Source organism: Panulirus ornatus, chromosome 9 (assembly GCF_036320965.1).
Source record: "Panulirus ornatus isolate Po-2019 chromosome 9, ASM3632096v1, whole genome shotgun sequence".
Lineage (NCBI taxonomy): Eukaryota > Metazoa > Arthropoda > Malacostraca > Decapoda > Palinuridae > Panulirus > Panulirus ornatus.
In genome coordinates, this window is record NC_092232.1 from 30548078 (window position 1) to 30575699 (window position 27622).

General features: G+C 38.0%; 2 protein-coding genes across 8 annotated transcripts in view; one reads left to right on the forward strand and one right to left on the reverse strand.

Annotated features, from left to right (window-relative positions):
* The window catches only part of IFT57 (intraflagellar transport 57), a 47526-nt gene extending 37793 nt beyond the window's left edge, over nucleotides 1-9733 (reverse strand). The window contains exons 1-3 of the mRNA XM_071664958.1: nucleotides 9555-9733; nucleotides 5690-5862; nucleotides 5319-5481 (exon numbers count right to left, since the gene is read on the reverse strand). Of these exons, the coding sequence (XP_071521059.1) occupies nucleotides 5319-5481; nucleotides 5690-5856 (330 nt within the window). The 5' untranslated portion in view covers nucleotides 5857-5862; nucleotides 9555-9733. The remainder of the gene's footprint in view (nucleotides 1-5318; nucleotides 5482-5689; nucleotides 5863-9554) is intronic.
* LOC139750309 (coiled-coil domain-containing protein 39-like) overlaps nucleotides 1-27622 on the forward strand; it is a 512953-nt gene that overhangs the window by 349048 nt on the left and 136283 nt on the right. For 2 of the 7 annotated variants that reach the window (XM_071664950.1, XM_071664957.1), the window contains exons 1-3: nucleotides 9989-10173; nucleotides 18749-18968; nucleotides 19142-19447. In XM_071664950.1, coding sequence (XP_071521051.1) covers nucleotides 18762-18968; nucleotides 19142-19447 — 513 coding nt within the window. In that variant the 5' untranslated portion in view covers nucleotides 9989-10173; nucleotides 18749-18761. Of the gene's footprint in view, nucleotides 1-2599; nucleotides 2958-5265; nucleotides 5495-9988; nucleotides 10267-16483; nucleotides 16712-18748; nucleotides 18969-19141; nucleotides 19448-27622 lie in introns of those variants that run through there. The other 5 variants (XM_071664953.1, XM_071664952.1, XM_071664956.1 and 2 more) reach the window with 5 other exon arrangements.

Genomic DNA, 27622 nt, shown 5'->3' on the forward strand with positions numbered 1-27622 from the left:
ATACATGCCACACAAAAACAAAAGATTCACCACCATTCCTGATACTGAAGAACTAGAAGATCACTAATACACCTAGCACAGCAAAATCTGTACAGGTATCCTCCATAAAGGAACAACTCATACAGAGGAATTACATTCTAACAACAGTTGAGAATTATGATAGAAACTTGTATGAAGACAAATAACATCTCAAAGTTAAGAAGAATAAAGAAGATATGTTTTTACATAGTCTACAATATTTTCTCCTTTAACAAAAAGACTTTTCACAATATTTCTAGGAATTTTCTTCTTCATATGATACATTCTACCATGATGGCATGAGAAAATTCTTTCTGGTTTGAATGCCACCCACTGTCATTGAGTTTGTAAGAAAGACATATGTTAGCCAATGTTTCCTCTTACTACAGTTTGTCTGTGCTTCCAAAGTAAGTGTAACTATTTCCTTATGTTCACCATATCAAAGTCACTCATGGAAGGAGAGAATGCGAGACTATCATTCTAGAAGTGAAATTATAGGTCTTTTAAGAGATTTAATGAAGGCAAGAAAGTTGTGGCTGTAGCCAAGTCCATGGGTCTCATTAATTTAATTGTGACCAATATTAATAGTAAAATATAGGAAAGTAAGGTCAAGTCTTTAGTCTGGGACTTCATTAAAACTTTCAGGCAGGCATGGAGGGTAGGCCCCAGTGATATGCCTCCATTCACAGGCCCCTTATGCTGGCAGCCTAGGTGGCTCTGCCAGATGTTGGTTTCTTTTCATTTCCCCCCAACAACTCTAGTGTTTTTCTTAGTATAAGAATACTTTTGGATTGATGAATTAGTTAATGTATATCCAAAGGGGACTGTGTAAAAATTAATGTAAAATGAAAAAATAATTTGTATTGACATGATAAAATGATATGCAAGTATAAGGTGTACTGGAATTTTATTCTTTTGAACTATCTAAGAGCCCCACTGCCTCTGGGAAACACTGCTGGAGTTGCCTCTGCCAATAGCCTTTAGGCTAAGAAGCAACAATGGTGTCCACCAGTTATGTTGGGGAGTGGGGAGTAAAAGAAGGAGCATTTGAGAATAATGGCTCTGAAGGTTAACAGGAAGACCGGTGAGTGTACAAGAAGAGCTCTTGTGAAGATATTTATAAGTTATAGTTTGGATGTGCTCGGGATTGAGTAAATCCATATCCTTAGGAAGAAGTATGGAGTGAAAACGGACATGATGAATGCAAGTTTTGGGAAGGCATGTAAGGAGTTGGTATGGATGGAACTGAATGAAAATTACCAGAGAAAAGGGAACAAAGGATGTGCAATCGTGCTATCACTGAGAGTAAGGGAGGATATTACAAAGCATGGATGGGATATACCAAAAATGATTTGGGTGAAAGGAAAGACCGGAATTGTGAAGTATGCTTGGGTATGTGTTCATCCACTTGTGAATATGAAGATTGAGCAAGGTAAGGATAAAATTAAGCATTTCTGGAGTAATGACTGTACATGGGTTTGAGGGGAGAGATGATTGTAACGGGTGATAAGAATACAAAGATGAGATGTGATAAAACTGATAAGATGGTAAATGGGAAGTACCTGGAGTAAATGAAAATGGTAATTATCTTGTGAATGTCTATGCTGAGAGGGTTTTTCAGCACAAGATGATCCACAGATATATGTTGATGAGAATGATGGAAGAAAAGATCAAAGGGGTTTGATTAACTATTTGGCAGGGAATACAGTGTTGAGAAAGGTACTGGATGCAAGAGTAGTGAGAAGATTCTTTAGAGATTCTGACCATTTCCAAGTTGTTGTGGAGATGAGGATCAGGGAGAAGTGGAGGTATGGCATGAAGAAGAATGGAGAGTTAAAAGTGTTGGCAGGCAAGAAGATGAATAAAAAAGAATGCAAGGAAGAGTATGAAAGAAGGATGACACAAATTTTAGATGAAAGTGAAGTAAATGCAGTTACAATTCAACATAAGTATTTATTGTGATTATTTCCCACAGTTTTAAACTTTGAGTTCAATGACATATTTCTGGGCAGAATTGTGTTGAAATCTATGTGAAATAGTATCATATATTTTGATTAGTAGATGATAATCAATGGTAAGCATGAGAGGCAAACAACTGTTACAAGCAGTGTAATCATGAACATTAATTATAGCATGTATTGTGATTACTTCCCATATTATCAGTTTATAAGTTACATATTACTTTTCTGAAGGGAACTGTGTAAGTATCAGTATGAAATAAAAGAAGATACTTACACTTTGATGAAGGTAATATGTGATAATTACACCCATTGAACAACTTTTGTAAGCAGTATAATCATGAGCAATTATAATGCACTGATAGTGTGAATATTTTCCCTCATCATTAGTTTAAGAGCTGGGTATGATGTGTCTGAAAATAACTGTGTAAGTAGCATCATAACTTAAAAAACCACTTTTTGGCAATTCTTTTCCAGTCAGATGCCAATGTGGAGCGTTTAGTGTCCAAGTGGCATGAAACAAATCAAATGTATATGTGGTGCATTTGGTGCACAAAAGTGTTAACTGCTGAGTTAGTGTACAGGAATACATTGAAAACAATTAGAATTATCTTGGAGAAGACCAAGTCTTTATATAAGGACTTGAAGAGTGAAGTAGTAAAACAATTCAACAAGAAACTTTTGGTTCAAGTAAGAAGTAATTTGGAAAGTTTGAGGTGTCACAGTTTGCATAAGATCTTCATAACTCAGGAAGTTGCCTGTGGTAATATAGAAGTGGTAGAGTACTGTCCTGTACATTTAAAGATCACTAAGGAAGAAGTATACATGCCTCAAAAAGTGCTTAAAGTGAATGAGACCTACTTATTTTGGAAGAGCAAGACATCAAGGACATTTTTAGCAAAGAAGAAATGACAGCTTCAAGGCTCAAAGCTGCCAAAGATTGCTTGATGCTTCTACAGGGAAGGAATGCTAAAAGAGAATGTAAGCTTTAGCCCTCACTAGCGTATCATTAAGAAAATTCTAAGGTTATGTAAAGTTTTCAATACCTTTGATTAGTCAGAGACAGAATAGGCAAACAAGGATTGGTGGTAGGTCTAAAGCACACCCCTATACAATTGAATATAACTGGATTCAAACAGCAACAGACCACTGAGTCTAACAAAGCTGCTTGTGATAGTGGAAGAGATCAGAAAGTCATTGATAAGTGTGGTAGGAGTAAAAAAGTTTTTTCAGAGGGGAAGACCTGTAAACTTATAGCTAAGGAAGTGTAAACAATGTTAGTTGTGGATTTGAAGTAAAATATTTATCAAGGCCATGCTTAAATGTATTCATGGTATTGCATTCAACCAATCAAATTGGTAAATCATTCCATATGTTAATGATCCTGTTAAAAAGTGTTTTGCTTCATTTGAGATACAACATTTGCCCATGAGTTTATATCCATTACTACAAGTGAAATCAGATGAATCTGTCCTTAAGATCAAGATCACCAAAACATTTAATGATTTTGAATATTTGTATTAGATAACTTCTTAATCATCTCTTTCCTAAGCTAAATACAGTAAACCCTCTATTTAATGGACTCCAATGTAATGGATTTCCCATTTAATGGACTGGGCAAATAAATGAAAAATCTCAAACGCCACACCTCGCATTTCATATTGCACTTGTTTTTGGTAGTGTGGGGTATACTCACTTTGTTTCGGTCTCAGTCTGCCTAAAGCTACCATGCAGTCTGGCTGTATACAGAGAATTGTGACTTTCTTTATCAAATAATTTTGCAATCCTTACAACTCAAAATGGTATCAAGTGATAGAGGAGTTAAAAGGAAGCACGTGTACTGTATACTATATTCCTGTATATTGTATTAAAAAATGGCCCATAGGTTACATTCTCAATTTAGCTGACTTTTGGCATTAACAGAACCCCCTTCCCTGATTAGTCCGTTAAAGCGAGGGTTTATTGTAAATTAATTCTTTTATTTGGCTCTCACAGGATTTGTTTCTCATGCCATGAATCATCTTGGTAGCTCACTTCTGTACTCTTTCTATTATGTATGTCTCTCCTCAAGTAGAGTAAGCAAAACTGGACACAATATTCCTGACAGGGATGCACCATTGAGTTTATTATAAAGAGTGAGAATAATTTCCCAGGACTTAAATTTGAAAGCCACTAACTATGAATTCAAGAATTTTGTTCTTTTTTCTGCTTCTGTGCATTGTTTATGTGGCTTTAGGTTACTATAAATTATCACTCACAAGTCCTTTTCCTCAAGGAGTTATGTCACCTGGGCTAGATGCCTTGCCCACTTTGAAGCTGGGGAAGTAATCAGAAGGCCTTATGCAAGGAAAACATGGGAAAGGGTATAGTTTTTTAAGATGGAAGAAGACTAGACAAATAATCACCCAAGGAAAAATTGAAGAATAATGGAAAGGTACTGAAAAGAATAGCTTTATCAGTTGAAGATTTAGCTATGGACTGATTGGTTAGAGAAGGAAGATTTGAATTAAGTTTTTAGAGATGCTAAATTTTACATAAGAACTACAAAGATTAATGAGTGAAAGATATCAAATCAACACACTTCCTTTTAATGAAAGTGAACTTGACTCCTTTAATAAGATTTATGCAGATTCCAAGCTGAAATGAAAGTGAATGAATTTCAGAGGATGGGGAGTATTTCATGGGCCAGTACACTTTGTCTTTGATGTGAAGGGCATCAAAGCAGGAGGTATCAAACCATGTAGGTCTATCCCAGCCAATATGACCTGCATTAAATAGACAGCAAAGTTAAAGGCATCCTGGCCAATCAAGCAGTACCATCCCAAGGAAAGGTTGTAAAGAAGCAGTGCAGGGATGACTGCTTAGCTCTCCTAATGTACCAGAGTTGATGTTTCGAGGGGAGGATGGGGTGAGCATTCCAAACAGAAAGTGACAGAGATAGGATTGTAATCAGATACAATGGTCAAATGTGGTAGATATAAACAGATAATAAGCCAGATCTAGGAGTAATGCCAAAGGATATGAAACAATTTCCATTCTCTATATGGTGGTCAAGATGGCCCTAAGAACATGCAAAATAGTTTTTTTTTTTTATCAATTCTATTGAATTCTTTGTATGCAGTATCTCATAAGAACATCTGGATAGTATTTTCTTAAATCATTATATGACATCATAACTTGTGAATTTAGTTTACAGTAATCATACATACTTTTCTATTTGATGTATGGAAATATTACAAATACAAATTCTTAAGACAAAATCATTATTCATCATTCAAACATTTTCCAGGAAAGGTTCATGAAAAGTTCCAAGACTAAACAGAGAATACAAAGCATACACACCAACTGCCTAAGGTGATCAAGTATACTGGAAACTGTTGAGTTTGGATCATCATACTCCTGTGGTGGTTCCATATGCCTTCCTGTTTTACGGATGAGCCAAGCACTCAGCGATGTAAACAAATAGAACTGCTCACCAGGATTAGTTGCTATGGCAAAATAATGCCTGGAAGAAGTTGGTATGTGTTCATTAAAAATGCAAAAATTAGGTTAGATAAATTATTCAGGTATACATATATTCTAAATCCATTTCAGAAGTATGTAAATTCCTGAAAGAATGTTACAGGAATAGAGAATATAATCTCATCTGTTGATGTTGATATGCTTAACCTCATTAACTTTCAGAGAAATATACATTAACTGGAGATCTTTACCTACTTAAGGGTTTCATTTTTAACTCTATCAGGAAGTCCTTATCATATGCTAGAAGTTTGAGCTTGTCTAACAAGTCATCCATAACAACAAATGGCATATAAGCCAATCCCGGACCTCCATCAAGCTCATGTGCTTCCTCCTCTGCAGCTGCTCGACGACCACTCATGCCTCTCTATGTGAGAAGGAAAAAGAACTTTGAAACTGTAATGATGTTCGTGGAAATCTTTAACAAATAATAAACCTATCCCACCATTTACACAGAATCAAGATGAACAGGTGTGTGATTGTGCAGTTTATCTAGTAATACCAAATTCCAGTTGCATTGGTGATAGATTGTATTTACTTTTTTTTTGTCAGTTTGAGTCATGTATCATTTACCAGAGCTCATGCTGGGTAGTTAGGTTAGCCTGCCCTCCATCAACATGCAGTTCTCAGTGAGTGAACAATAACTTGCCACAATGTGAGCTTACAAGGCAAAAGGATGGAAGAGCCCTGTCATTCCTGCCTCAGAAGATTTGATGAAAATGTCAGACTGAAACTGATGTAAGCAAATGCATCAGTAATGAATGGTAAAAAGCAGAAATATAAGGATCACAGTAGGGAAACTGCACATGATACTACTGAAAAGAAAAATTTACTAGAGAGACAAGATTTCACCTGTTCTGCCCAAAGGGATATACATGACTGCCAGGAAGGAAAAAGAAGATAATAGAGAACAAAGACTTGCCCTCTTAATAAGAGATAGCCTTAAGTTTTAGGAAATACTGGAGGATGGTCTATTTGATTAGTACAGCAAACTGAAGGAGATATGTGTATAATGGTGTTGATAATATATAATCCTTCAAATAATTTTAAGAAACCAGAACAAATATACAGTGATATTAGTGAGGGAACAATTAGAATGGTGCCTGAAGCTAGAGAACAATTACTTCTCAAAGGTGCTGAAGTACTAATAATGAGGGATTTCAGTAGCATGGAAACTGAGAACATCATTTACAATACATCAATTGGAAATAGTTCATCTTGTACTGAGGATAAAAAACGAGTAGAGATGAGATCAAACCCAAAGAACTACACAGAACTCATCAAATTCTGTGGTAATATAAAGAAGGGAATGGAGGTAAGTAGCCAGTAATATTGAAAGGTTCTGTGAAATTTCAGTGGATTAGGAAGATGGGTGCCTCTAAGCTCAAAAACAGAGGAAAGGTTGAAACGGAGATATGTGGTAAGATAAAAGATGTTAAAAAATGATGGGACTTTGCAACAAGGTTTGGTGAGGATGTAGGTGTCAAATTAGCAAGCCAGCATAAGTAAGGCATGAAAGAGCAAGAAATAACTATCACAGGATAACAAATGAGGAACAGAGAAACTGTGAAAAAGAATGAAAAGATTATTATGGAAAGGGCAGGGGATGATCAAAACTTTTTCCATAAATTCATCAGGAATACACTGTCAGCTAATGAGCATCTAATCAAGCTAAGGTATTCAGAGGGGAGAGTTACAGAGGACAATGTATGGATATTTGAGGAAATGAATGACAAGTTTAAAAGTATTTTCATAGTGGAAGACACTACATTGCCATCACCAGTGACACGGAATAGGGAGAAGATATTGAAAAGTACTAAAATATATATATATATATATAGTAAAATATGTAATGATGATAACATAGAATACTGATGGGTCTTAACCCATACAAGGCTCATGATTCTGATGAAGATTCTCCATATGTGTTGAAAATGTAAGTAGATATACTTGACAAACTGCATTAAATTATGCTCAAGATGTCACTGGAAAATGGTAAGGTGCCCCGGAAGTGGAAAATGGCAAACATCATACCCATCAATAAGAAAGGAGACCGAGAAGAGTTGCTGAACTACACAGACCAGTCTCCCCGTCAAGTGTGGTGTGTATGACGATGGAAAACTTAATCAGAACACAAATGGATGACTTTCGTCCGAGGACAAACTACCAAGGTAAATGATGATTTATGATATGTTTTCAGGGCTTGGTTGTCATGCATGACAAAGCTCTTAGATTTTCTACCAGAGTGAGCTCTCTTTTAGACAAAAGAGAAGGCTGGTTGGCTTGTCTATATCTGGACTGTCAAGCAACATCTGACACAGTGCCACACAGAAGGCTAATGAAGAAGTTGGATTTTCAGGCAGGAATAAAGGGAACACTGCTTCAATGAAGAGATTATTTTAGTGGAAAAGAACAAAGTATGCATGTCAGGGGAGACTTCTCAAAATGGGTCAAAGTGATGTTGATGGTAAGCTCATGGGTGAGGTTGTGCATGAGTTTAAAGGTTACATTAGGGTAAGGAGTTGTCTGGGCTTCTCCCCATACATCTTATTTGAGACATCTTGGTGAAGGTGAGAGCAAGGCAGATGTATAGTACTGTGGGTGAGGTTGTACATGAATCTGAAGGTTCATTTGGTGGGAAGACTGGCCTACACCGCCGTTTTCTAACATTGTCCCGTGGAGCACCAGTAGCCTGTAAGACGATTGTCCTCTGGGTTGCTAGTAATAATTGTTGAAGTGTGGGGTGAGATAAAGGGCAAGAATGTTGGAAAGGCTATGGGTGAGTTTAATAGTTATGTTAAGGAAAGCAGCTGTCTGGACTTCTTTATCTATGTCTCCTTTGTGACAACTTGTTAGGCTGAGGGTGAATTTGATTTATAATATTGTGCAAGAGTCTGAAGTATTGGTTAGGGTGAAGATTGGCTTGGATCGCTGTTTTCTAACACAGTCTTGTGAGGTGACTGATCTTTAGGGGCTGCTAGCAATTGTTAGGGTTGAAGGTGAGATTAAAGGTGGATGAGACTGTATGAATTTAAAGTTTATGTTAAGGCAAACAGTTTTCTGGACTTATTTCTGTACATCTCTTTGGCATCTTGGTGAGCTTGATGTATAAGATTGTGGGTAAGGTTCAGGGTGAGGTTGTGAATGAGTCTTAAGGTCTGGTTAGGGTGAAGATTGGTCTGAAATGCTGTTTTTTAAGATTAACCTGTGGAACACTACTGTCCTGTGAAGTAACTGTCCTCTGGGAGTCCAGTAGAAATTTTTGAGTTTGAAATGAGATTATGGGTGAGGAAGATAGGAAAACTGTGGTTGAGGTTGTGCATGAGTTTAAAGGTTATGTTAGGGTGAGCAATTGTCTGGACTTCTTCCTCTGCATTATCTCCTGTGTGACAACTTTGTTAGGTTGAATGCAAGGATAAGAGTGATGTTGGTTATGATATTGTGGTTGGGGTGCACGAGTCTGATGGTTTGTTTAGAGTGATGACTGGCTTGGATTGCTGTTTTCTAAAACTGTCATGTGTATGTTTATGTATATGTGTATATATATATATATATATATATATATATATATATATATATATATATATATATATATATATATGTGTGTGTGTGTGTGTGTATGGGTGTTCATGTATATATGTGTACATAAGTGGATGGGCTGTTCTTCGTCTGTTTCCTGGCACTGTCTTGCTGACGTGGGAAACGGCGATGAATCTGGTATATATATATATATATATATATATATATATATATATATATATATATATATATATATATATATATATATATAAAAATTTACATATACATGCATATATACATAAGAGTAAATATATGGTACATATATACAAGATCAAGAAGACGGGGCAACACGAGTATAAAACTCGGTACTCGTAACACACAAATAGTAATCATACATGCACACACACACGCTAGCCCACGTTAAGTGGGTGAATTTAGGTATAGTTATAATTACTCTGTATTTCGTTACAATTTTTTAAGTTGATCATTGTTGTTTGTAAGCTGTTTTGAAAACATGTTGCAACTTTATTTAATCCTTACGGTTGGTATAGGCTGTGGTAAACGAACAGCTGGACCGAGTCAACTTTTAGTCTTCTGTTGTCTTTATTTTACGTCTGCAGACTATAAAGAAGCTTCACTATTGCGTAAAACTTTATGTTACTCTACACATCCAGTCTTGGTGTTAATCAGTCCCTGTATGACATTCCAACCTGTGGACGTTCAAGGAATGTTTGTAAACAACGGAGCGGTTGTCATGGCAACGCGTCTCATCAAGGTGCCAGCTTAAAATAATTTTAAAAGATCATATCTGAACTTTAGCTGAAAATTATATTTTAAGATAATCATTTACCCAGAATTTCTATTTTTGATAGTGATGCTCAGAATTGGAGGTATAATTCTTCGTAATGCTTCATATTCACGAGCGACATTCTTTGAAATAAAATAGTGATTAACCCTTTCTAAGTCGGATTTGAGATAGGCTGTTCAAGACAAACTGGGCAAGTGGCAGAAATGCATTCCTGCTCTACAGGATGATGTTGGGCCACTGGTTAACGTTAGTTCTGCAATGTATGACAACGTTCTTATGTTAGTCTGTGGTTGATGGTGGCTGTCATAACTACCAGTCGTCCCTGCATCAACGTGGCCGTGATCATTCAGTGTAAGTCTTCACTACAGACCGGTTAACCACTGCTGGAAGCAGATGGTCTTTGGGATGATTTAAAGCTGGTTAGACCAGGTTCTACGGTCTATGGTTAGTATTGGAGGATACCTCCTAGCACATTTTATTGTGTGCAGAAGCTTGACATTACACAGTAAAGTGCATCATATTTTTTTTTAGCTGGTAAACCTTTAATCATACAATATATTTTTTCTCATTTCCATCATATAGAAGGAAATTTAGGTAAGATAGTTAGAAGCACGTACATGACTTAAGATAATGAATATCACTTTACTCAATTTCATGAAGTGCCTTCATAGATTATTATAGGATAATGTACTCTCCTTGCACCCCATTATTTTTGGATTTGTTGACATATACTTTAAATAGGAAAGTTGTTACAGTCATCTAGAGTCATGTGAGTTGTATGGTACATATTGAGTTCTTGCCTCACTCTCTTCCTATGAAAAAAAGGGGGGAACTGATTTCCCTTAACACTATGATAAGAAATGAAATAAAGATTGTGATAAACTGAGACGTAACTGAGATGAGCAATAAAGAGCCAATAGTTGCAACGCTCATCTCACATATTTCTATTGATAAGTTCTACTGTTAAGCTCCCTTGTAATGCTGTTTCATATTCCCAAGCTGTTTCTTCACCTGTGTTTCTTATTTTCAGGTCAAGGATTGAATTATGAGCCATTCATTTTTCTGCATTTATTGCATTAGGCACATCCACTGTATGTGTTCCAGTTGTATAGAGCCTTGCTCACTGAGATTTGAGTGCCAAAGCAGGGGACAGAGATGGCACTTATGCAAAGTATTTTTCCTATTATGAATAAATAACGTTACAATTCAGGGGTTAAATCATTTCGGGTTGCTAACATGTTGGCAGATATTGTAATGAGGGACATCCTTCTGTGTTCAGATTGCATTATCCTGGCCCAACATAGATTTTACAGAAGGCAAAAATGGCATTTCTATCTATCTGTCTATATATTTGATGCTCTTTGCCTTTGGGGACTTCCTCAAGGGGTTTGCCATGGCAAGAGATTCTCTATAACTGTTGAACTCCAGTGCTGCTTCTTAGCCATTATGCCTCACCTTTAACAGGTCCTGGGAGGGGCAACTCTAGTGCATTGATTTTAGAAGCTTCCTGCTAATGTTCCTATCAGTTACTTAATGTATCTACCTAATATTCCTGCATAATGTTCCAACATTTCTACGTAATGCTCCCATGCTCTACTTCTCCCTAATGTTCCTACCTAATACTTTCGTCTACTGCTCTTAATATTTTGCCAAAAAGCAGGGCTTCAGCAAAGTGCTCACAACAGGTAAATCTAGAGTTTTAAAGAATGAGTTGTGTAAGTTTTGTGAGTCAAGTGCTGTCAAGTGTTATGTGTAACAAGGAGAGATTGTGTTTGTGGACAGAGTGCCAGCAGTCCATATTTGTGTAAGGCATAAAGAAGAGATAAGCTACCTAGGTCAAAGGCATGCAACTACTGAAGTGATGCAGCCATAACTAACCCTCCCAGTACCCAGGCAGGTATTTTTGGTAATATACCTCCCTGGTTGGTAGATGCCTATCAAGTACTACCTACAAAATGGTAGAATAGTTGTGTATGTTCCAATCACTGATGGATTAAATTATCTTAGGCCACTCATTTTCTATATATACTGTGAGGAACCCATCCAATTTGTGTTCATATTGTCTCAAGTCTGGCCCAACATGGATATTACGGACAAAACAGGAGACACATGAGGCACATGCAGTAATGTATTTCTCATTGGCTGCCAATTAACAATTGCAATTTAGAGTATAAATCATCTTAGGTCATTTTCATCAGCATATTGTGTGAAAACCACTCTCAATGTGTTCCAATTGCGTCTAATCTGATCAAAATGGACTTTGTTGGTAAAACGGGGGGCAAAATGACATGTATGCTTATCCAGTGCAATTCAAGAGGTAATTCATCTTGGGCCTTATTTCTCTGCACGTAATGTAAAATGCACACAGAGAAAATATGCACTCCTTACAGTATATGCAGAGGAATGAGAGGCTCAAGGCAGATTAAGTCGTGAATTACAATGGAAATTTTTCAAAATTAAGAAAAACATTATGTAGTATGTTATCCCCATGTCTTAGACAGTGATATCAATACTCTGAAGTTAGTTTATTGATTTATTGTTTGTTTTATATTACAGGTTATATTTCCATACTTCTATGATAGCAAGATAGCTCTAGAGACAGATGAAGAAAGGCTTTACTTGCTCACATCTATTCTTTAGCTGTCATGTAATGCACTGAAATTACATTCTCCTATCCATAACCAGGCCCCAATGACCTTTCCTCTGTTACCCCTGGCCACTTTATATACCCTGGTTCAATCCACTGACAGCATGTCACCCCCTGTATGCCACATCAAACCAGTTCACTCCATCCTGATCACACCTTTCACACTCTTGCATGTCCAGATCCTAAGTGCTCAAAATCTTTTTCACTCTATCCTTCTGTCTCCAGTTTGGTCTCCCCATTCTCCTTAACCCCTCCACTTCTGACACATATACTTTTTGTCAACCTCTCCATATGTCCAAACCATTTCTGCACACTATCTTTAGCTCTCTTAACCATACTCTTTTTATTGCCACACTCTTACCCACACTCTAACCCTTTTATTACTTATTAGATCAACCCACCTTACACCACCCGTTGTCCTCATATATTCAATTTCCAACACATACACCCTCCTTCACACATTCTTATCTATAGCCCATGCCTCACATCCATACATCATTGGGACTACTATATAAAATCCAGCATACCCATTTCCACCCTTCTAGACATTTCTTTCCACACATTCCTCATTGCATCCAGAACCTTTGCCCCGTCACGCACTCTATGACTCATTTCTGCTTACCTAATTCCATTCACTACCATGTTCACTCCAAGCTATCTAGAACTCTTTGCCTCCTCCATATTTTCTTTATGCAAACTCACAACCAAGCTAACCTGTTACTCTGCACTGCTGAATGTAATAACCTTGTTTTTTCACATTTTCTTTTCACATTCTTATCTCACACACTTTTCCAAACTCAGGCACCAACTTCCTTTGTCATTAGCAAAAAAAAAACTGATACACTTCCCAGGCCCCCTAAATCACTTACTTCCACATATATATAAACAAATTAAATAGTCATGATGACATCACACACCCCTGCCATAGAACCACCTTCACCTGGAACCACACCCTGCCTCTGTGTACTCGCAGGCATGCTTTACACTCTTGTTGAAAACTACTCACTGCTTCTAAGAACTTTTTCCCAACCCATGTATTTGTAACACCTTTCACAAAGCATCTCTATCACAACTATCACATACTTTCTTTAGATCTATAAATTCCACGTACAAATCTTACTGTTTGTATTTCTCACAGACAGTCCTCAAAGCAAACACCTGATCCACACATCCTTTGCTTCTCTTCTAACCACACTGTTCCTCCCATATCTGATGCTCTGTACATGCCTTCTACATCTCAGTCACCACTTTCCCAAACTTATACCTCTTTAGTTCAAACACTCACCTTTGCCCCATTTACCTTTATACAGTGCCTTTATACAAGCATTCTGCCAATTCTAAGGCACTGCACCAAGATGCGTATGATCCATACATACATTTAAAATCCTGACTAAACAGTCAACAATACAGTCACCTCCTTTCTTAAGAAATTCAGCTGCAGTAGTATAAACTCCAGCTGCCTTGCCACATTTTATCTTATGAAAGGCTCTTACCACCTCTTTCCTCTTCACCAAATTACTTGCCGTGCCTGTCTCTCACTTCACATAACTTCAAAAACCAGTTACCCTGTGTTTACCATCTTACCATCAAACATATTCAATACTTCAAATACTCACAGCATCTCCTTTTCACCTCATTACAGCCTGTTACCAGTTCCCCATTTGCCCCCTTCACAGATGCTCCCATTAATTTTCTTGTTTTTCTCACTGTTAACCTTCTTCCAAAACATCGTATTCTACCTGAGGATTGCCAATACTCACTTACTCCAACTTTCATACGGCCTCTTTTTCAGCCCCTGCTTCCCCTTCCTCTTGACCTCCTGTCACTTTCTCTCTCTCATTTACCAATCATCCACACTCTTTCCCTGTAACCACTTCCCATATACCTCTCTTTTCTCTTTCACAAACGACTTTATTTCATCATCCCTCCACTCACTACCATTTCTCATCTGCCCACCTCCCACTTTTTGCATGCTACACTTTTTTAGCTCATGCTATCAGTTTCCCTAGTAACTTCTCTTTCCTCATGTAGCTTTGTTTGCTCTAAACTTTTACCATTCTACTCCCAGTCTCTCCTGGTTTTTCTTCACACATCTGTTTTCCAAGCTCGCTCACTTTCACCACCCTCTTCTCATTCTTGCACTTATTTACATATACATATATCAACATATACACATGTACATACATATACATACACATACACTGACATATACATATATACATGTACATATTCATACTTACTTGCCTTCATCCATTCCTAGTGCCACCCTGCCCCACAGGAACAGCATTGCAACCCTCTGCTTCATCGAGGCAGTGCCATGAAAACAGAAAAAAAAAAGGCCACATTCATTCACACTCAGTCTCTAGCTGTCATGTGTAGTGCACCGAAACCACAGGTCCCTATCCACATCCAGGCCCCACAGACCTTTCCATGGTTTACCCCATACATTTCACATGCCCTGATTCAGTCCGTTGACAGCATGTCGATCCCAGTATACCACATTGTTCCAGTTGACAATTCCTTGCACATCTCTCACCTTCCTGCATGTTCAGGCTCTGATCACTCAGAATCTTTTTCACTTCATCATTTCATCACCAGTTTGATCTACTGCTTTTTCTTTTTCCCTCCACCTCTGACACATATATCCTCTTTGTCAATCTTTCCTCACTCATTCTCTCTATATGTCTAAACCATTTCAACACATGCTCTTCTGCTCTCTCAACCACCCATATGTCCAACCACCCATATGTCCAAACCATTTCAACACACCCTCTTCTGCTCTCTCAACCACACTCTTTTTATTTCCACACATCTCTCTTATCCTTTCATTACTTACTTGATCAAACCACCTTGCACCACATATTGCCCTCAAACATTTCATTTCCAACACATCCACCCTCCTCCATACAACACTATCATTAGTCCATGTCTCCCAACCATACAACTTTGTTGGAACCGCTATCCCTTCAGTCATACCCATTTTTGCTCCAAGATAACGTTCTCTCCTTCCACATATTCTTCTTCGCTCCCAGGACCTTCACCCCCCCTCCCCCACCCTATGACTCGCTTCCACTTCCATGGTTCTATTCGCTGCCATGTCCACTCCCAGGTATCTAAAACACTTCACTTCCAATTTTTCTCCATTCAAACTTACGTCCCAATTAACGTGTCCCTCAGTCCTACTTAACCTAATAACCTTGCTCTTATTCACTCTCAACTTCCTCCTTTCTCACACTTTTCCATACTCAATCACCAACTTCTGCAGTTTCTCACTTGAATCAGCCACCAGAGCTGTATCATCAGCGAATTAACAACTAACTCAGTTTCCATGCCCTCCTATCCAGACCGACTGCATACTTGCCCCTCTCTCCAAAGCTCTCCCATTTACCTCCCTAACCACCCCATCCATTAACATATTAAACAACCATAGGGACATCATACATCCCTGCCACAGATGACTGGCATTCACTGGAAACCAATCACTCCCCCCTCTTCTTACTCGTACCCATGCCTTACATCCCTAGTAAAACTTTTTACTGCTTCTAGCATCTTACCTACCACACCATATACTCTTAAGACCTTCAACAAAGCATATCTATCAATTCTATCGAATGCCCTCTCCAGATCCATAAATGTTACATACAAATCCATCTCTTTTTCTTAGTATTTCTCACACACATTCTTCAAAGCACACACCTGATCCACACATCCTCTATTTTTATTTTCATATGAAATTTTATCTATATTCTGTAAGATGCACTTTTATTCACCAATTACCTGACTCCTAAACATAGTCAGACACATGATGAATGAAATGCAATATATGAGTGAATGTCAATCATTATTCATTGTACTTTTATGATCCAATAGGTTCTTTTTAGCTGTCATCCAGAGAAGCACCCCAGGAAGAAAATACTTGATATGTGTCATAGGTGGAGGGAATGAGGAGAAATGGGAGGTCAGATTGGAGGTGGAAGGATGGAGTGAAAAAGATTTTGAGCAATCAGGGCCTAAACATACAGGAGGGTGAAAGGCGTGCAAGGAATAGAGTGAATTAGAATGATTTGGTATACTGGGGTCAACGTGCTGTTTTCAGTGCATTACACATGACAGCTAGAGACTCAGTGTGAATGAACGCGGCCTTTGTTGTCCTCTCCTAGCGCTACCTCGCGCACGCACAGGGAGAGGGGAGTGCTATTTCATGTGTGGCGGGGCAGCAACGGGAATGGATGAAGGCAGCAAGTATGAATATGTACATGTGTATATATGTATATGTCTGTGTATGAATATGTGTGTATACATTGAAATTTTTTTTTTTATCATACTTTGTCGCTATCCCGCGTTAGCAAGGTAGCCAAGGAAACAGACAAAAGAATGGCCCAACCCACCCACATACACATGTATATACATACATGTCCACACATGCACATATACATACCTATACATCTCACCGTATACATATATATACACACAGACATATACATATATACACATGTACATAATTCATAGTCTGCCCTTATTCATTCCTGTCACCACCCCGCCACACATAAAATGGCATCCCCCTCGCCTTGCATATGTGCGAGGTAGCACAAGGAAAAAACAACAAAGGCCACATTCATTCACACTCAGTCTCTAGCTGTCATGTATAATACACCAAAACCACAGCTCCCTTTCCACATCCAGGCCCCACAAAACTTTCCATGGTTTACCCCAGACGCTTCATATGCCCTGTTTTAATCCATTGACAGCACGTCAACCTCGATATACCATATCGTTCCAATTCACTCTATTCCTTGCACGCCTTTCACCCTCCTGCATGTTCAGGCCCCGATCACTCAAAATCTTTTTCACTCCATCTTTCCACCTCCAATTTGGTCTCCCACTTCTCCTCGTTCCCTCCACCTCTGACACATATATCCTCTTTGTCAATCTTTCATCACTCATTCTCTCCATGTGGCCAAACCATTTCAAAACACCCTCCTCTGCTCTCTCAACCACACTCATTTTATTACCACACATCTCTCTTACCCTTTCATTACTTACTCAGTCAAACCACCTCACACCATATATTGTCCTCAAACATCTCATTTCCAGCACATCCACCCTCCTCTGCACAACTACATCTATAGCCTACGTCTTGCAACCATATAACATTGCCGGAATCACTATTACTTCAAACATACCCATTTTTGCTTACCAAGATAATGTTCTCACCTTCCACATATTTTTCAATGCTCCCAGAACTTCTGCCCCCTTCCCCACCCTATGACTCACTTCATCTTCCATGGTTCCATCCACTGCCAAATCCACTCCCAGATATCGAAAACACTCCACTTCCTCCAGTTTTTCTCCATTCAAACTTACCTCCCAATTGACTTGTCCCTCAACCCTACTGTGCCTAATACCCTTGCTCTTATTCACATTTACTCCCAGCTTTCTTCTTTCACACATTTTACCAAACTGTCACCAGCTTCTGCAGTTTCTCACCCGAATCAGCCACCAGCGCTGTATCATCAGTGAACAACTGACTCACTTCCCAAGCTCTCTCATCCACAACAGACTTCATACTTGCCCCTCTCTCCAAAACTCTTGCATTCACCCCCCCTAACAACCCCATCCATAAACAAATTAAACAACCATGGAGACATCACACACCCCTGCCGCAAACCGACATTCACTAAGAACCAATCACTCTCTTCCTACTCATACACATGCCTTACATCCTCGATAAAAACTTTTCACTGCTTCTAACAACTTGCCTCCCACACCATTTATTCTTAATACCTTCCACAGAGCATCTCTATCAACTTTATCATATGCCTTCTCCTGATCCATAAATACTACATACAAATCCATTTGCTTTTCTAAGTATTTCTCACATACATTCTTCAAAGCAAACACCTGATCCACACATCCTCTGCCACTTCTGAAACCACACTGCTCTTCCCCAACTGATGCTCTGTACGTGCCTTTACCCTCTCAGTCAGTACCCTCCCATATAATTGAAATGTATAGGTATGTATATGTGCATGTGTGGGCATGTATGTGGTTGGGTTGGGCCATTCTTTTGTCTGTTTCCTTGCCCTACTTCTATAATGCAGGAGACAGTGACAAAATATAATATAGGAAACTTGAATTTTTGTTTTGTAAAACAAAATAGATATTAATATTTCTCATTATTATGAATGCTGGTACTGCTATTTTATTTACGTTGAATCTGTAGATTATATATTCATATATTACACTTCATGTTCTTAAAGTAACTATGATATTTTTCAGAAAATAGGGGAAAATGGAAGCAGCCCTTGAAAAAGCTCTTGCCAATCCTGGCCTGGGGTTACTGCTCTTGAATAATACCAATCAAGATCTAGCTGAAGATGTAGAGCAATTACGACAAAATGTTTCACGAGTAGAAGATGTTTGGAAATTAGAAAGTGAAGCACAGAAACGAAATGCTGAGTATGTCTCAGATATGACACAGATGATGGAAAATATACAGGTAATAGACCACCTTTCTTCACTTTTATGCAGTGGAAAAATATACCTCATTGTGATCAACTGTTCAATACATTACTATAATCATTGGCTGTACCTAGGCTGTATTTTTATAGTGCTGAATCATGTGTCCCTTTATGCTTTTAACTTTTATTTAGAAACTACATGTCATTCCAGAGTTTAGTTTTGGTTCATCGTCAAGATATCGAGTCAGAAAGTAAACAAGAGAAAGGAGCAAGTAATGAAGCAGAAGGCATTGTGCGGCAGTGTAGGAAAAAACACAGTGACCTAGCTAACATCCATGAAAATTCTGAACTGCTGGAAACCCATGTAACCCAACGACAGAGGGAACTTGAAGATTTACAGAAGAATTTGACAGGTGACTCAAGTTTGCTAAAGGAATTACTAGACCATTTAGCAGAAGCTGATAATGATAACTTACTGTTGCTTCAATATTCTGCCGAAGATGCATCCAAAATAAAGGTATTGATGAAGGTCTTTGATTTATTCTGTACTCTTTCCATATTCTGTTAACAGTTTATACCTTACTCTCCCATATTTTGTTGGCATATTTGCATATTGGTTTGTCATACGCTGTCAAAATGAATACTATCATAACACCTTACTGCTCGGAAGTGCATGTTGATATTAATTGTTTTCACATTTTAAAGAACACCTTCCTGTAGAGCAAACAGATTTCTTTCCTTATGTGACTACATTATTTATAAGCAGATTTCTCTTGCAAAATTTAGAGAACAGGTGATGTGCAAATGATACAACAAGGAGAGGTCTATACCAATCAGAGTGAATTAAGAAGGCATTCTGGGACCACAGCATTTTTCATGCAAGTCATGGCTTATTAGATAGAAGTAGATTAAGTTCTTGTTATAATCTCTCATTGCTCTGTTCCTACATCTCTCAAAGAACTGTTTACCATCTGAATTATCAGTCTGTTTTAGAACTTAAACTCTGTGATTGGGTCACTTCTCTCAAGCCTTTCCCTGTAGCTCAGCTTTCTTAATTCTGGTACCATTTACTTTTGCCATCCTCTAGACCTCTGTTAGCTCTTTGTGCATCATTAGGTTGAGTAACCAAACCTGAGTAGCATAAAGTATTCTAGTTTTGGTCTTATGTAGGATATGAAAAGCTCTCTAAATATTTCCTTATCCATGTATCTGAATGCTATTCTTATGTTAGCCAGCAGATAATTTGTCTCCTCAAATATTTTCCTAAAGTGAGACCCGGGTGACAGGTTAAGAATGATGTCAACTCCCAGTTCCTTTTTACACACAGAATGTTGAGGCTTATTTCCTGTTAGATGATAATCATATTGAGCTCTTCCTTCACTCTGTATGTTGTATGTGTCGCATTAATGGATAGAATTGGTCATTAAGTTAATGTCAGTGAACACAAAAGCAAAAGGAATAGAGAAAACAAGAAAAGAATACTCTGAGACATTCTTGGGTAAAAGATACACTTGTCACAGGTCACAGTTGTTGTGAAAGATGCAAGAAAATAAAGAGTTCCAAAGCTTAGTAGCATAGGGGAAGAAACAGACATCACAGTGGCCTAACCTCAATTTGCTAATGGCCATAAAGTATACATTTAATGCAATGGCTTAATGAGGACTGTAGTAGTTACAACAAATGGTCAAAGCAAACAAGCAGCCAGCTCCTCTGAACAGAATCTGGAACAGTGCCGGTAGAATAGGGAAAGTGTGTTAGTCTGTGAAGTTATATTGGGAATTAATAAGTCTTACTGCCAGTTTGTTGTCAGAACTTGCTATGCATTCTATAGGGGATGACAACAAATAAACAGATAAATATTGCTTATAAACTAGCAGTTGTTTGGGTTATTAGCTAAAGATTTCTCCCCTTTGCACACACCATATACATGTATTGAGTAAACCTCATATGTTAGTTCTTAGCTTCCTGTCATGTCATGTAGTTTGTGATGCACTTAGTTCCTTAGGCCCAGAAGTATCTTATCTCATGATAGTAAGGTGCCCATGAGAGATGTGCAGAAATGTTGAGCTTTACAACCCTACATTAAATGTTACGTGTTCAGTAATATAAGGGCTTATATTGAGTGAGGTCAGACTGGGAGCATTCTCTGTCACTGATTAAAACCACATATTGATCAACTAAAGTAATGCCATGCAACACTCATTTCAGGTGTCAGGGCCTAAGTTATCAAGAACTTTAAGATCACTGCAATGATTCTCTAACTGTACCTAAAGTTTGCAATTTCCTGAGCTATATCCTGCATCATGGAACTGGTTTAATGAAACTGAAACCATCTTTATTACTCTGTATCCTGTAATTTGAGCACCTTTTGTTAGACGTGCCTAAAATTTCATATATGTTATTATCAGTGCTCGTGCATTCTGCACCAAGTATGCCTTATACCTAATATGATTTGACCATGTTGTACTATCAGTGTTAGCATATTTTCAACAGTATCATTCTTGTATTTGGATGGACACTGTTACTCATTATGTACACATCCTATGATGCCCAGTTTTATGTGATACTGATGGAACAAGGCACTCTTGGGTCCACATGTCATCCAACTTTGCTGATGCATTATATCCCCTGTGCGATATATGCTTGCTTCTACCTCCCTTTTGCTATGTGCCTTTCACCACACCATGATAGAAATGCTATGTCCATGTTTACTAAGACAAATAATGTAAATAATCATAATGATCACTATTACTTAGGTGTTAAGGTTTGTTTCTTTTGATCATGAGGTCTTATTAAAGGTTTATTCCTTTTGGTCATGAGGTGTTAAGGTTTATTCCTTTTGATCATGAGGTATTAAGGTTTATTCCTTTTAGTCATGTGGTGTTAAGGTTTGTCCTTTTGATCATGAGGTATTAAGGTTTATTCCTTTTGATCATGAGATGTTGAGGTTTATTCCTTTTGGTCATGAGGTTTTAAGGTTTGTTCTTTTTTATCAAAGATCCATGACTTTCACTAGACCATTTGTTGAATTCCTTTTCATCCCTCCTTTACTTTAGAGTCTACAGTCAAGTTCTCTTATTGATCAAGGAAATATGGCAGACAGTATTTTGTATTCATCGAAACCAGATTAAGAATTCGATTAAGATAGTGAGTTTGTTATAACATTTTACACTTAAATTAAGTTTGATCGACATGTTACGGTGAGAACCAAGTCTCCCTCATGAACTTCCTGAGAGAAAATTTTCAGAAAGGCCAACATTGTAGGCTACCTGCCATAACACATGGCTTCTGACCTACAGGCAAAAAGGGTTCACAAAAACTAATCTTCTCATGGTCCCAGGCAGAAAGATTCCGTACTGAGCAAGGTTTTCAGATTCCTGGATACAAGTGATGTTCCCTCAGAATCTTGATGATCAACTTGTTTCATCCAAAGTTTACTTGCCATCAGGAGCATTTTTTATGTGTAAACACTGCATTTTGACTTGCCGTTCTTCTCCTAGCAGTAAGGGCTATCAAGAGTGGAGTTTCATGAAACATTAAGGTGCTATAAGGCAGAGAGAAACTCCTTTTATTAAGAAATCTGGGCTGTAGGGCACCATTCTAGTCACTGACCTCGATAATTCATAACAAAAGTAAAAGAGGGACTTTAAAACACAGAAGCACCTAAATCTTCAAGGAAATATTGGAAGAGGTGTCATTCCGTCAGATAGGGTCTTAAATTGATAAAAGATTATGAAGGCAATCGTAAGTGTTTCTCAGATCTCAGGCTTTGCAAGATCTGAAAACTTATCTTTTTAAGTTATTAAGTTCAGAGCTTGAACATAGGCTCCTAAACCAAGATTGGTGAGGTTTGTAAAACATATAATACCAGCTGAAAAGGCATCTGGAGCTCTTGTTTGTGTAACCCAATATGGTTCCCATGATCTAGATACCTTGGAAAAGGTTTCCTTAGTAAATAACTATAGTAGAGAGACAGAATTGGTCAACAGCTTCAGTCTGTGATTAGGATTTCTTTGAAAATGCTCCATGTATAACCTTAAAGGAACATAGATTAGCAACATAAGATTGCTTTGTAGCTAAAAGACCCATGAGTATTGTCTGCATCAATAAAAAGACCTTTTCAGGGACTCTCTTCTTATAAGCAATCTTTTACTGTGGGATCAATCTTGATTTTTTGGAGGGAAAGCAGCTACAGAGTCTTTTTCATTAGGTCCTTTATAATCATTGAGGAACAAAATCCTACATCCAAACATCAGGCTATTCTGGGGTATGAGGAATCATAGAATCCACAGCTTTCTGATTTTGACATGCGATGACTTTCATGGCCTCTACCAACTATTTGCATTTTGGTGTCTTTGGTGAAATAGAAGCCCATTATGCTGAGGTAGCCATCAAAATGTAAAGGGAACTTTCCAATTCATGAGACCCTGGCAGAAACTATTATTGTTTTCAAGTCAAGGACATCAACAAGTTCTTAGAAAAAGTTCTCTGAAGATCAAAAAAAAAAGGGAAGAGAGAAATGTTTATTTACTCAAAACGTCATTTTACCCTGTAGTTTTGGCCATGACCCTGCTTTGAGTTGTATCACTGACACTCCCCTAAAGGTTTTCTAATGATTATTGAGACCTCACATATCCCTGCCTCACACACACATGTATACTGAAACTTTTGCTCAGCTCTCTATCCAGTCTTACACATGCTTTTGCTTCTGTACAGAAGGCTTTTACACCATTCACCTGTTGTCCCTCTAACCCACATATCCTTAACACATTGCACAAAGCATTCCTCTTGACTCTGTTGTACACTTTCTCCAGATCCATAAAAGCTGTATACAGCTTTGTATGTTTTGCTAGATACTTTTCCACTGTCATTCTATGCAATAATCTTATCCATATAGCCCTTACCTCTTCTGAAACCCCCTTGCTCCTCAGTTATTCTTCATTGAATCATTTTCATCACTCTTTCAATCAGTCTTGCATACACTTTACATGGTCCCCAATAATAACTCTACATACATTCTTAGTACCCTTTCCTTTGAATAACACACAGTGATAGCTTTCACCCAAACCTCAGGCACAACCTTCAACTTTCATGCTAAATTATGGAGCAAATGCATCCACTCTCTTACACTTTCTTCTCCATACATTTCAACTATAGCCCCATCCATTCCAGGTGCCTTTCCTACCCTCGACCTTATTATTGCCCTTTTTACCTCCCTTCTTACTGTAGACTCCTTCACTTTTATCTTTTTCCTTCCATTCTCCATACTTATGCATTTAACAACTGCTGCCTCATCTTCTCCCACATTCCATCTTCCTTTCACTTCTTTCTTTTGAATAAACAACTCCTCTTTCTTACTTCTCACCTTTACACTTCCACTGTGCCATCTACCTTGTTCCTTTTTCACCTCCATCTAGTACAGTTTCTCATTTTCCCTAAAGTTTTCTCTCAACTTTCTTCCATAACCGTTATCTGCTCTTTCTTTTCTTTCCTGTATCAACTTCTTAACCGTCTTCTTACGCTTCTGATATTCTCCTCTCCTTCTTTGCTAAACTTACTCTGGTACACTCCTTTCAAGCAGTCTACCACATGCCTTTTTCTTCCCTTTCACAGCATGTCTAATCTCAATCATCCTCCATTCATAACCACTTTTATTCTTATATTTCACAACCTTGTATACAACTGCTTATTCTACAACCTTTAATAGTCTTTCTGGAAACATTTTAAACACTTCATTCACACATGGCTGCATCCCAACATTTATTTTACTTTCATCCAAACTTTCTATCACCTTTCTTTCATCCTCTTCCCTGTATTCTTCCTTATTCTTTTCACTTTCAAGCACTTTTACCTCTCTGTTCTTCCATGCACAATACCTCCACCTCTCCCTGATCTTCACCTCCACAAGAACTGCAAAATTTTCATAATCTCTGAAGAATCCTTTCACAACAAAAGCATTCCGCACAACCTTTCTCAGCCTTTCATTCTCTGCCACATAGTCACTCATTTGCTTTTCTTTTCTTTCATTATTTCGTATCTCCATATATCTGTGGATCATCTTCTGCTGAAAAAAGATGTTTGTAAGGAATAAATCCCTCTCAGCACAGACATCCAAAAGATAACTTCCATTCTCATTCACTCCAGGCACTCCCCATTCACCAACTATCTCAACAGTTCCATCAAATCCCACCTTTACATTCATATCACCCACTACACTGGTCAGCAAAGATTTTGTCCCATGAAAAAGAATATCTGTTTCTTATGTATTTTTGCATGTTGAATTCAAATATGTTTTCAAAATTTCTCTATCACAAGTAATTTTTTTATTCCAGCATACTCGCATATCATTGCATACACTATGTATGTACCAGTTCTCTACAAAGCATTTGAAATAAAAAGTTTAACAAACACAGCTATTTTCAGTGTATGTGAAATGCAATAGCTTCCTTTTGAAAGCACAATCCTTGGTAAATGAGTCACTAGGGGCCTGCAGAAACACAACTGGAAATGTTGGGGCATGCAAAGCATGCCTACTCCTGAGTAGCAGTTCTTTGTCAGCTGCAGGCTAGATCTCAATGTGTAAACAGTGTCTTTTCTACTCTGTTGACAGATTGTGGTTTTGTGTACTCAAGTTTTGTGCTGATGCCCCATCCTCCATTATAATACTACATCTGCAGTGAATTGATATTCATATCACAAAAATGTTCTTTCACACCCCTTATTAAAAATTGCTTTGGTTCTAAAGTGGGTAACCAAGATAAAGATTAGGCCCCCCCATATTTGTTGTGTCACATGTGCCAATACTATAGTTTGGAGGGAATCCAAAGATCACACTTTGGAGTGCTACTTCTGCCTGACAAATATAAATGGTATAACATCAAAATCCAAGCATACTGTCAAATATTCTATTTACCAATCTGCTATGAGGTCAGTACCTCTCAGTCAGGAATTACCTGTACCAGAGCCTCCTAGAAACATGACACTGAGTGATGATGAGTCTGGAGATCAGAAAGTAGACAAGTAGAGGACAATATGGATCCTACATTTGAAGCAAGCTGTTCTTCAAGTGAACCACATTTGCTGAGTCAAGATCTTGATGACCACATCCGTGATTTAGATTTCTCTAAGAAGTAATCCGAACTTTTGGGTTCCAGGTTAAAGGGCTGGAATCTTCTCCAGAATGAAACTAAAGTTCGTTTTAATCATGATTGACATGTCTCTTTCAAAAAAAAATCTCCCTTGAAGATGGTCTGGTGTTTTGCAATGATGTTTGCTCTGTTATGGAGGCACTTGGCCATGAATATAACACAAATGAGTGGCACTTGTTTATTGACTCATCAAAAAATGAGCTTGAAAGTGTTTCTACTCCACAACAGAAATAAGTTCCCCTCCATTCTTCTGGCTCTCACAGCTAACATGAAGGAATCATATGATAACATGAAGCTTCTTTTGGAATAAATTATGCATGGGAATTTCAAGTTGAATGTATGTGGTGACAGAAAGGTTGTGGCACTTTTACTTGGAATGCAACGTAGTTACATGAAGTTCTCTTGTTTCCTATGTGATAGGACAGCCAGGACAAGAAAAATCATTATGTAAAGAAAGTGTGGCCAAAATTGATGTCACTGACTCCATTGAAGAAGAATGTCATCAATCCTCCTCTTGTTGATCCTGAGAAAATTTATCTGCCTCCTTTGCCCGTACGCTTGGGTTGATGAAGAACTTCGTTAAACTTATGGATAAAACTGGCTTTGGATTCATATATTTGAGGAATAAATTCCCCAGAATCAGTGATGCAAAAATCAAGAACGGTATTTTTGTAGCTAAATGAGTTGAAAAAACTGCATGGCTCTCATTTAAGAGAATTTGCAAAGATTTTTGGGGGAATCACTGATCAAAAAACTACTGTGGTGTTGTAAAAGATCTGTTTACATCATATAAAGCTCAGGGGTGCAATTTTTTTTTTTTATACTATTCGCCATTTCCTGCGATAGCAAGGTAGCGTTAAGAACAGAGGACTGAGCCTTTGAGGGAATACCCTCACCTGGCCCCCTTCTCTGTTCCTTCTTTTGGAAAATTAAAAAAAAAAAAAACGAGAGGGGAGGATTTCCAGCCCTCCGCTCCCTTCCCTTTTAGTCGCCTTCTATGACACGCAGGGAATACGTGGGAAGTATTCTTTCTCCCCTATCTCCAGAGACATAAAGCTCTGGGGTGCAATATGAGTCTAAAAATTAACTTTTTGGACTCGCGCTTAGACTTTTTTCTGGAAAATCTTGGGGCAGTCAGTGATGAGCATGGTGAAAAATTTCACCAGGAGATTTTGGACATGGAAAGGCGGTATCAAGGAAAGTGGAGCCCCTCTATGTTCGCAGATTACTGTTGGACACTAAGGAGGGATGTTCCTGAGGCCTAATATGGCCAAAAATTGTCCACTTCTACATTTTAGAGGTAAGTTTTTAAGTGTAATACCAGCCTTATTTATGAATGAGTAATTCACACCTATTGCAAAATTTGATTGCTCTGTCACTTAAAAGCCATGCTTGATAGAAAAATTTTGAAAACAGATTCGAATTCAGCATAAGATGCACTATAATGTCCATCTACTTTAGTTTGTGGGACATAAAAAAGTTAAAATTTTGTTGACAAGTGTTACAAACAACCACACTTCTCTCCTTCTCAAACCCATTTTCAC